Genomic DNA, 12,433 nt, shown 5'->3' with positions numbered 1-12,433 from the left:
TGAAAGGGGGCACGCTGTGGTCACTCCGCATTGAAAGGGGGCACGCTGTGGTCACTCCGCATTGAAAGGGGGGCACGCTGTGGTCACTCCGCATTGAAAGGGGGCACGCTGTGGTCACTCCGCATTGAAAGGGGGCACGCTGTGGTCACTCCACATTGAAAGGGGGCACGCTGTGGTCACTCCGCATTGAAAGGGGGCACGCTGTGGTCACTCCGCATTGAAAGGGGGGCATGCTGTGGTCAGTCTGCATTGAAAGGGGGCACGCTGTGGTCAGTCTGCATTGAAAGGGGGGCACGCTGTGGTCAGTCTGCATTGAAAGGGGGCATGCTGTGGTCACTCTGCATTGAAAGGGGGACACGCTGTGGTCAGTCTGCATTGAAAGGGGACACACTATACCTTGATTACTGAAGGCCCCTTTAACACTTTTGTGACCTCAAAGTCACGCAATTTTTTACAGCGTTTTTTGCCACAAAGCAATGCCTATTACATTTATGCATACATTTTGTACGGCCCCCGAATGATGTTACAAAAATCCAAATGGCCTTTGGCAAAAAAAAAGGTTCCCCACCCCTGCTCTAGAGAGAGTTCAGAGAAGAGCTACTAAACTAGTACATGGATTGCAGGAAAAAACTTACCAGGAAAGGTTAAAGGACCTTAACATGTATAGCTTGGAAGAAAGAAGAGACAGAGGGGATATGATAGAAACTTTTAAATACATAAAGGGAATCAACTCGGTAAAGGAGGAGAGCATATTTAAAAGAAGAAAAACTACCACAAGAGGACACAGTTTTAAATTAGAGGGGCAAAGGTTTAAAAGTAATATGAGGAAGTATTAATTTACTGAGAGAGTAGTGGATGCATGGAATAACCTTCCTGCAGAAGTGGTAGCTGCAAATACAGTGAAGGAGTTTAAGCATGCATGGGATAGGCATAAGGCTATCCTTCATATAAGATAGGGCCAGGGACTATTCATAGGATTCAGATATATTGGGCAGACTAGATGGGCCAAATGGTTCTTATCTGCCGACACATTCTATGTTTCTATGTTTCAGCTCATAACAGTAAGCACAAATCTCTATTTAGTGGCCTTAAAAAGGTCCTGACGTCAGAAAATGATTTGTTAAACCTTGCTGGGGTTGCAGATGCTGTTCAGGAAATGGGACTGTTATCTGAAGCCCTTCAAAGAGATGACATCACACTTCCACGAGCCTACCAGCTGATTAATTGGTCAGTTCGTACAGTTGAAAAAATGAAAGACATGCCTGGCAAACATCTGAAAGAAGTCATGGAATTTCTGGATAAAAGGAATTTCAAAGGTGTGACCATCAATCCAGAGAGTACAAAAGGCCAAGTGAGGATAAATCTCCCTCAATTTTATCAATGTTTGGTGGATAATTTAAGCTCCAGGTTTTATGCATTAACTGCAAGCAACAAACCTGCACCTTCATCACATTCAGCTGAATTTGTCATTTGTCTCTGAAACTGACATCCTGAATTCCCAACGCTGGCAAATCGATGTGTACAGTCCTTGGTTTGAAGGTGGAACAGCTGTGCAAGAGATTCTGTCTCAACAATGCATCCATAATCTGTGAAGGTTTCAGAGATTTCATTGATAATGCTGGTGCAGAGGTTCCTGAAAACTGAAACCAGTGTGACAGCAGTTAACAGGCTTCCAGTGACATCTGGTGATTGTTAGAGGGGCTTCAGTACAATGAATTTGGTGATGTCACCCATTAAGAGTGGGCTTGGCATTGAACGCCTGTCTTCTCTTTTGTTTGTCAGTCTCATTGGCCCTCCTGTGCATTAATGGGATCCTTTACCATATAAGTGAAAAGCAAAAAATATTGCGCTAACCATAAAAAAGCTGCTACACCAAACAACTGACAAGAAAATTGTGAATAGCAAAATGTGGAAAAAGTGCAGCGCTAATAAATACTAGCAATATAAACGTGTATATATATAAACCAAGAAAGGTAAATACAAATAAATAGCAAAATGACACGCTGCTGACAGCCTACCTTTGCATCTGTATACGCTCTTTACCACGAGATGTTTGTAAGTGCAATTTGGTGTATTTTTATTTAATTAAAATTTTAGCAGTGTTACACTATTTTGTGCTCCCTTGTTTTTTGGTTCCTTTCTGGCCATCTGACGGAGTGAGAGCCTCTCTGGTGTGACGGTTCATATCTGCTATTACCTCTTCACCTCAACATCAGTGACCTCAGTCATCCCTTTCGGATTATCCATCCATTGTACAACAAGCTGATTTGACTCATATGCTATATGGCATTTTGAGTCCTATCGTTCTGGTGAGCACATTATATCTCTATATTTTGTTGGTGTTGGGATCCAGTGAGCACTTCAATTATCACCGTTGTGGACTGTTTTTTTCACTTCACATATGGGACTGTTGATTTGATGTTCACTTTTATTCATTTTGCTATTTATTTGTATTTACCTTTCTTGGTTTATATATATACACGTTTATATTGCTAGTATTTATTAGCGCTGCACTTTTTTCCACATTATCCTTTACCATATGTCTGACAATGGCTGACCACACATTGCAGTGCAGATAATACTAAATCCCAAAAAGTTGATCATCTTGAACTGCAAGGGAAACGTTATTCCTGTTTGTGGGATATTTTCTAATGGACTGTGCTATGTTTATTTTTTTTTTTATACACTGTTTGTTTTAGAAATTCCCTGCAAGGGAACCATTATCTCACATTATGGTGGTTGTTTTTGTTAGTACAGCATTCAGGTTGAATTAGTTTGTTGTTACATCTCTTCTATATGCATTTGTTTACTGAATTAGAATTTTGGAGGTGACCTTGTAAACTGACACTTTACAATAAATGTTGCACTTTATTTGTTAAAAAAGGAGTATGTATTATATTTATACACACACATTTATTTTTGAGGTGGGGGGGGGGGTCTTGGGTGAGTTTTTTTTTCCCAGGACTTGACCCCTGCCTATAGGTAATGTAAATATCTCCTAAACATGCACAGTTTAGGAGATGTTCACTTTGCATGCAGCCAGTGACATCACTTGCGCATGCGCTCTGAAGGAACGGCCACCCGTGTCACTCCTTCAGAGCCCTGTGCCGTGAATGGCGGCTCCCATGCGCATGCGTGGGAGTGACGTCATTGGGGCTTTGGCCAATCAGATGGCCAGAGGACGCAAACCCAGGAGGAAGACAGGTTAACATGTCAGCCGTGTCAGCGGTGTGCGGGCGCCACTGTGGAGGGCTTTGTTCTAAGGTAAGTATTTCATAATGAGCTGGTATGTGATGCATACTAGCTCATTATGCCTTTGTCTTTCAGGTTTTTATTTTTTTTATTTTTTAAGAACTTTGTAGAAATTCAGTTGAGGGCTTTTTTGCATGAGTGGCAGCCTCTACTGTCCTCCAAAAAGCAATCCATGTTGGATCAGGTTTCAGAGGGCAGTTGAGCAGCGGCTGCCAGGCACTGAGGAGGTGATCTTGTCACTTGTTCTTGAAACTCATTTTTTGTTTTTGTTTTTTTAAATCCCAAAGGGGGCAAAAATATTGTACCGCAACTATGAAATAAAGTGGCTGGCTCATGGTTGTAGCACAGTCCCATTGACATCAACGGGTGAGTCTGACAGGTGCTGGCAACTGTCAAATTCTGCTCCCTGAGTTCAACTTGCCGTGGCCACAAAGCAAAGCTATGCAGCTGTGACATGTGTACTACACTTCCTTGATGCAGTATACACATTTAAGGGGCAGTAAAAATGTGGATCAATCGCCTGTTTTTACTGCTACCTTGCCAACCACGTGAAATAGCCTTTGCTACTATGTTTTTCACAAATTGATTTCTTTGGACCCTCTAAAATGCAAATACAGCAAGACAAAAAATGTTCATTAGAAGATCAACCACGAGGCTGCCAGGTTTGAAGCACTGTAAATGGACAGAGATGTGATAAATGGAAATTGTGAATACCTTTGTTTAAGGGTACGTTCACACTGAACGTGGATTTGAAATAGTGCGAGTTCAGCTGAAATCGCACAATTTCAAACCTACATTTCCGTGTAAGTTCGGGGGCGATTTGAATGACATCTGTGCAGGTCCGTGCACAGATGTCTATTGAAATCGCCTCCGAAGTCGCCAAAAGTAGTGCAAGAACTACTTTTGGAAATCGGTGTGACGCCACAAAGTCGGCGTCGCACAGATTTGGACAGTGCCATTGACGGAATTAGGCTGCAATTTTGCAGACGATTTGACCTGTCAAATCGCGCTGATTTGAACGGGGGCTCAAGCGATTTACAAAAACCCTTTAAAGGATTGATCACCCACCTGCATAATTAGGAACTCCAGACACAGACTTTGATTCTGCATGGCTTCCAGAGGAACATCAAAGAGGAACGGAGCATTCCACACAGGGGAGGAGCCTGACACAGACCGTGTCTCCTTTATATCTACTACTTCCTTGTCTTTGATCAGTCGTATTCTCACAAAGTGGTCTAGAGTTGGAGACAGATTACATGTATGAAGAACAAAACGGAAAGTCAGGGTGGAGATGACAATTAGAGCGTATCTATGGCTAAAATAAAAAATAAATTAATTTTCACATTCTGATTTTATTTATTTCTAGCCTACTCATATTATTCTGAAGGATCTTACATTTTTGTAAACTTATGAGGATCCCACACATTTACTTTCCTGAATTCTGTGGCACATATTCACTATGCCCGGTGAGAAGGCATTGTTGTGTCACAGAATTCACAGAACCTGCCTACTGAACAATAGAGGTGCTAAGAGGAGGAGTTTCAGGAGGCAGGAAGGTACCATGGGATATGTAGTTCTTAGAAACTGAAAGTAAATCATAGAGGAGAAACTGCAAAGCATGCAGAGAATCCAGGAAGTTGTGGAAAGAGATGCCAGCAGACAGGCAGAACTCACAACATAAACGTAAATTTTTCAAGTAAGATAATATTGGATTGTCAAAAAATATCTATTGTTTGTATTGTTATTGCAATACTGATGCTAAAAAATGAAAGTATATGCTGTGACCATAGAACTCCTTTAGGAAATTACTATTGTTAGTGCTATTAGCAGTTAGTCACATTTAATTGGACTTATTCTGTTAAAGGATAAGTTCACCCTTATATAAATGCACAATTTTTGCAGGTAAAAACATGTACATTTATTTATTCATTTTTTTCGAAGGAGCCTGCAGAGAATTGCTCGTAATCAACAGATTGCAGGTGCAATATCCAGCTCCTGCAGACTCTCAGCATAGTTGTCTGCACGGGCCTCATACAGGCAGACAGTTTCCTCAAGAATCAATGAACTACTAGGACACTCACCAGCGCCCTCACAGCTCATTGAAAACTACAAGCCTTCAGCCTCAATGGCAGGCATTCATTCACAGGAAACTGTGAATGAATAATGCGGCAATGTGGGGGGAGCCACATGGCCATGTTGCTTTCAAATACTGACAGCAGGTGCAAGGAGAAGAACCCTATTCTGCTGTCACAGGAAGGAGAGCAGCAGGGGGAGTTTTATGAATGCTTGAACATGTTACATGTTCCAACCTTAGACCCCTTCTACACCAGCGGACTGATCAGGCTGACCTGTCTGTTTTTCAGGCGGACCTGATCAGACCACCCATTGTTCTCTATGAAGAAGCAGATGTCAGCAGATCCAATCTGGTCCGCTAAAAACAGACAGATGGGAATACGCTCAGATGGAAATAGACAGGTGGTCAGTTTTGATGCGGCAGCACCATAGAGAACAGCGGGCTATGCAGAGCAGACACAGACCTGTTATTCGCCTGCTCAGTGGGGATCAATGGAGAGATCCCCCACTGAGCAGGCGGACCTACGAATGCTGGAACATGTTACATGTTCCACTCTAAGACCCCTTCCACACCAGCAGACTGATCGGGCCAACCTGTCTATTTCCATCTGAGCGTATTCCTATCTGTCTGTTCCCTCGCTGAGCAGGCGGACCTACAAATGGTGGAACATGTTACATGTTCCACCCTAAGACCCCTTCCACACCAGCAGACTGATCGGGGCAAACCTGTCTATTTCCATCTGAGCGTATTCCTATCTGTCTGTTCCCTCGCTGAGCAGGCGGACCAACGAATGGTGGAACATGTTACATGTTCCACCCTAAGACCCCATCCACACCAGCGGACTGATCGGGCCAACCTGTCTATTTCCATCTGAGCGTATTGCTATCTGTCTGTTCCCTCCCTAAGCAGGCGGACCTGCTTGACAGATCCTGCTCCGTCTGGAAGGGGCCTAAAAAAAGTTTGGAACATGTTACATGTTCCAAAAGTGAACTTATCCTTTAAGATGTCTCCAACATTACACAACATGTCCAATTTAATGTGACTAATTACTGGGAGATATACCATGACCAGGATAAATGAGAACCTTCACAGACATTATTCGCTACTATTATTAGTGACTAAAACAAATTTTATTATACCACGACCAAGCTGCACAAATGACCATTACAGTTACGTTAATAAATTTATGGCAAAATAAATGTGTCGGAGGCTGCAATTCCCACCAGCGGCACTCGTTATTCAGTGTTTTAATGTTCACTGCTAACAGAGACCTGACATGTAAGAATATCTCTGTAATCACAGTAGGTCATAGTGATGTACTGATTTCATAAAATGGGCAGATCTCTCCTTCGCAATCTTTCTGTCTGTGAGTGCCTTAAATGGACATATTAGTAATTTCACAATTCTACCAAATTCTACTATGTTGCTAAATAGGCAGCACTTTAAAAATTTCTAAACAGTACTTTTCATCATTATAATGCAGTCCTTGAGCTCCATTGAATTGACTGTGAATATGACTGAGAGGATCCTGGGATAATTATGCCATCAGTCTGCTGCAGGCAGGCATAAGCATTTCTTCAGTCGCCTACTCCAGTGATTATTCATTTGTACTGTTACATTGTAACTTTTTGGCAGCTCACAAGGCCAGGGGAAGTAGCAGGGGGCTATAATGTGTGAGGCCTTCTGTATACACACAACCAAGATCATAATACTGTGCGAGCACCAGGATACTGTATATACGAATGTGTCATCTACAGTATACAGTGCATCCGGAAAGTATTCACAGCCCTTCACTTTTTTTCACATTTTGTTATATTACAGCTTATTCCCAAATGGATTAAATTCATTATTTTCCTCAAAATTCTACAAACAATACCCCATAATGACAATGTGAATAAAGTTTGTTTGAAATCTTTGCAAATTTATTAAAAATAAAAAACTAAAAAAACACATGCACCATTGGCGCCAATTGCAGCCTCAAGTCTTGTATGATACTACAAGCTTGGCATACCTATTTTTGGGCAGTTTCTCCCATTCTTCTTTGCAGGACCTCTCAAGCTCCATCAGGTTGGATGGGAAGCGTCGGTGCACAGCCATTTTCAGATCTCTCCAGAGATGTTCAATTGGGTTCAAGTCTGGGCTCTGGCTGGGCCACTGAAGGGCATTCACAGAGTTGTCCCAAAGCCAATCCTTTGTTATCTTGGCTGTGTACTTATGGTCGGTGTCCTGTTGGAAGATGAACCTTCACCCCAGTCTGAGATCCAGAGCGCTCTGGAGCAGGTTTTCCTCAAAGATGTCTCTGTACATTGCTGCATTTAATTTTCCTTCGATCATGCCTAGTCTCCCTGCTCCTACTGATGAAAAACATCCCCGCAGCATGATGCTGCCACCACCATGCCTCACAGTAGGGATGGTATTGGCCAGGTGATGATGGTTTCCTCTAGACATGACGCTTGCCATTCAAGACAAAGAGTTTATTCTTTGTTTCCTCAGACCAGAGAATTTAATTTTTCATCGCCTGAGAGTTCTTCAGGGACCTTTTGGCAAACTCCAGGTAGGCTGTCATGTGCCTTTTACTGAGAAGTGGCTTTCGTCTGGCCACTCTACCATATAGGCCTGATTGGTGGAGTGCTACAGAGATGGTTGTTCTTCTGGAAGGTTCTCCTCTCTCCCCAGAGAAACACTGGAGCTCTGTCAGAGTGGTGGTTCTTGGCCACCTCCCTGACTAAGGCCCTTCTCCCCAGATCACTCAGTTTGGCCAGGAGTTGCACTAGTAGAAATTGTCCTGGTGGTTCCAAACTTCTTCCATTTATGGATGATGGAGGCCACTGTGCTCATTGGGACCTTCAATACTGCAGACATTTTTCTGTACCCTTCCCCAGATCTGTGCCTCGAAACAATTCTGTCTTGGAGGTTTACAGACAATTCCTTGGACTTCATGGCTTGGTTTGTGCTCTGCCATGCACTGTTAACTGTGGGACCTTATATAGACAGGTGTGTGCCTTTTCAAATGAAGTTCAATTAACTGAATTTACCACAGTTGGACTCCAATCAAGTTGTAGAAACATCTCAAAGATGATCAGTGGAAACAGGATGCACCTAAGCTCAATTTTGAGTGTCATGGCAAAGGCTGTGAATACTTATACTTATATACATGTGATTTTTTTTGTTTTTTATTTTTAATAAATTTGCAAAGATTTCAAACAAACGTCTTTCACGTTGTCATTGTGGGGTATTGTTTGTAGAATTTTGAGGAAAATAATAAATTTAATCCATTTGGGAGTAAGGCTGTAACATAACAAAATGCAGAAAAAGTGAAGCGCTGTGAATACTTTCCAGATGCACTGTATATCAGCAACTCAGTGCTGATGAATAAATCGGGGTGATGAGTCCATGATGATGAATCTGGGTGATGCCTGAACTAACATTGTGCTGGAGAAAGATGAAAGCATTGTCAGGGGAATACTTTTTATTATCTCTTTGAGAGGAAATAAATACCTGTATGCATTACACAATACATATATGTTTTCATGATGATTGCATGCATGCTATCTGAGGCCAAGTCTCCTTTAACATGTATTTCCACTTTTGCAGCCAATTTGGGATAACACTTATTTTATATTATTGTTACACATTCCCATTCACATAGCATAACTTTAAACAGAAATATTTAAAAAAATCTGCAGCTTACCTAATTTAGATACTCTTTTGTGGAAATTTCTTGGACTGAAAAGTCCTACTTGGTGCTCCCTGGGGACTTACGTTTGCTATAATTAATGTAGAAGTAGAACTAAAGGCATTTTTTCTTTATGACTAGAGTAATGGTGGGTTATAACGCCCAAATCTATCTCTCCACCCCTCAGCTCACTCCATCAGTCTCCTCGCGCATCACCAACTTACTAACGGACATATCAGCCTAGATGTGACACCACTTCCTCAAACCTATCCAAAACCAAGCTCATAATATTTCCTCCTGCACGTGCCTCGTCCCCTGATTTCTCTGTCAAAATCAGCGGTTCAACTATCAACCTATCACTGCATGTCAGGGTTCTAGGTGTAATCCTGGACTCGGAACTCTCCTTTCGGCCCCACATTCAATCACTGTCCAAAGCTTGCAGCCTTAACCTCCGCAACATCTCCAAGATATGCCCCTTCCTAACCAATGACACCACAAAACTTCTAATCCACTCCCTGGTCATCTCTCGCCTCGACTCCTGCAACTCCCTCCTCATTGGCTTATCTTTACATAGGCAACCCCGCCTTCAGTCCATCAAGAATGCTGCTGCCAGACTCATCCACCTTACAAACGGCTCTGGATAGGGGTGCTCTGGTATAATTGTAACTGCTCTTTTGAATATAACAGTAAATACAATTTTGTGATCTCATTGCCCCTTTCTCAGTCAATGCAGTTCTTAATAATGTGGCCTTTTACCTGGTGCTCCAGGAATACGTGTAAGTTTGCCCAGGCTTTCTGCCTTCTGTACCATCACTTTGATACGACTGGCCAGTGACTGAAGCTGCAGGAGGATCAGTATCTGTCCCGGAGATTTGAAGGTGGACGTAGGAGAGGAAAACACATCCATAGTGCTCAAACTCTGATCAAAGAAAAGGAAGTCACAGGCTTTTATTATTAAGCGAAGTAAACTCTCATCAAAATGGCAAACTACAGAAAAATGCAAAATATTGTTAATGTATCTTGATTACAAACATCCAGCAGGCCTTCATACATTGCAGAAAAAAGCCCAACTCATCAACTAAACCCATCCCCAAGTGAATTCTAAACTCAGATTTTACAACAGTAAGCACCAGTTACAATTGTTTTGTTTTTGTTCAGTGTAAATTTTATCTTAATCTTGGTGTGCAAGAAATTTAGGGTTAACCAAAAAAATAGGGTTTTCATATTGGCTTTATAAAATGTTAAACAACAGTATTATTCATTTCTTAACATACCTTCAGATAGATTCCCCAGCTGCCAGTGCTGCCCACTAATCATGTAGACTTCAAAATAAATAATGAACAATTTAGTTCTTTACTCAAAGCATGATAACCAGGATTGTGGTTGGTATTGTAAAAGCACCCTGTGCACCTCTCTTAAGACTGTGTTGCAAGCATTTTACTTAGGGACACACATTTTTAAATACATGAGTATATACATTCTATTGTCAAAAGTATTGGGATGCCTGCCTTTACACACATATGAACTTTCCGTTAAAGCCCACCCAACTTTGCCACCGCACGTATACATTACATGGTCAGCAAGTAATTAAGGGAGATGTGATGAGGATATAAATACACTATATTGTCAAAAGTATTGGGACACCTGCCTTTACATGCACATAAACTTTAATGGCATCCTAGTCTGTAGGGTTCAATATTGAGTTGGCCCACCCTTTGCAGCTATAATAGCTTCAACTCTTCCAGGAACGCTGTCCAGGAGTGTGTATATGGGAATGTTTGTCCATTCTTCCAGAAGCACATTTGTGAGATCAAGCACTGATATTGGACAAGAAGGCCTGGCTCGCAGTCTTCGCTCTAATTCATCCCAAAAGTGTTCTATCAGGTTGAGGTCAGAACTCTGTGCAGGCCAGTCAAGTTCCTGAACCCTAAACTTGCTCATCCATGTCTTTATGGACCCTGGTTGTGCACTAATGTGCGGATATGTTGGACCAAGACGGTGCCCTCCCCAAACTGTTCTCACAAAGTTGGAAGCATGAAATCGTCCAAAATGTCTTGGTATGCTGATGCCTAATAATTTGGACCAGTGTACAAAGCAGGGTCCGTAGATCTACGTGATTATGCACAGCCAAGCCACCCTGCCACAGTAAATTTGCGTGGGGCAGTCGGTAAGTGGTTAAGGGGCTTTTGCAATTTCATCTTCAAAATACTGTCAGTGTCTGGAAAGGAGGATAGTTCGGAATTGTATACATAAGGAGGAAGTTGTCCCTGGGTATTGTTTCTGTCAAGCTAGGCATCCCATAATTCCTATTCCCCATCCAAGTTATTACCCCTAATAAAACAACAAAAACCAAGCTCAAAGACTGTTCCTTGTGTCTAGAAAAAGTGTGGAAAATGCTTGTTGCCTGGCTGTGCAGGAGTAGGGAAACCAGTCATCTGCAACCCCTGCGGGGGTAGTGCTACACTAATTTTGAACACTGGAACAATGGAAATACTGCAGTGTTGCCTATTAGATCCAATCTGGTTTCAAATTGCATTCTCTATAAGCCTGTTAATTATAAACCATTGAGAATAAGTTGTTCTATTTTATTTTACTTAGCAGGCCAGAGGCTTTGCTTGTAAATGCAGCTGATAGTAAGTCATTCTGCACTTTTGGAAATAAAAAAGGTGTATCTCTGAGCTGCGGTGGGGCAGCAGCTGACACAGATAAGTAATATACCAAACTTATAAATCCTCTTAAGAAAAAGTGTGTAGCGCCAAAAGTAAATGAACAACAATGAAATGTGAATACTGTGTTATAAATGGACAACACACTAAAATAAAATCCAAAAAAGGGCTAAAGTGAAAAACGTTCCAATTTGTCCAATCTTGAATGAAAATCAAAAATAAAAAAACAATATAGATTTAAATGCACAGTCCATGATAGGATCAGCAATATAAACTTATTTGTGAAAGCACAAAGTTCAACACACAAAAAATTGGTGGTGACTTGAAAAGTGAAGAAGTGATCCAGTACAGTGCTCTAGAATCATCCACCACATCCCTGTGAGATGGGCACTCACCTGAAAAGCTGGCTGCGGTTAAAGCAGCAAATATGCACTCAGTGTAGATCCACCATCTGTTCTGGGGAAGGCAGTTGGGCAACTCACACCATCCAGATGTAGCTGTGGTAAATAAAGCTCACTGGGAGCCAGATGAAGTCTCCATAGTGTAGCATTTATTTGATGTGTATGTTAAAAGCCAAATAAAATGAGTCATAAAACCATATGACAATGGGTGCCACTACCAACCCGGTATCAGACAGTGGCCTGACGTCAGCACTAGGGTCTACTCCCGACGCGTTTCATCCAATAGGATGTTATCAAGGGGACTTCCTCTATTCTGTACTTTTGTAAAGTTGGCCTATCTAGAGCTGATAGAAAATGCTTGATT

The 12,433-nt window shown here is 41.8% G+C and overlaps 1 protein-coding gene across 1 annotated transcript in view; it reads right to left on the bottom strand.

The window, feature by feature from the left end:
* The window catches only part of LOC309552070 (synaptotagmin-4-like), a 91,586-nt gene that overhangs the window by 49,875 nt on the left and 29,278 nt on the right, over window positions 1-12,433 (bottom strand). The window contains exons 3-4 of the mRNA XM_082252840.1: window positions 9,759-9,921; window positions 4,321-4,487 (exon numbers count right to left, since the gene is read on the bottom strand). Coding sequence (XP_082108966.1) covers window positions 4,321-4,487; window positions 9,759-9,921 — 330 coding nt within the window. The remainder of the gene's footprint in view (window positions 1-4,320; window positions 4,488-9,758; window positions 9,922-12,433) is intronic.

The sequence above is a fragment of the Pelophylax lessonae genome, assembly GCF_965119305.1.
Source record: "Pelophylax lessonae genome assembly, chromosome: 4".
NCBI classification, from domain to species: domain Eukaryota; kingdom Metazoa; phylum Chordata; class Amphibia; order Anura; family Ranidae; genus Pelophylax; species Pelophylax lessonae.
Note: the sequence above shows the minus strand (reverse complement) of the source record. Positions and strands in the feature narration are given on the sequence as shown.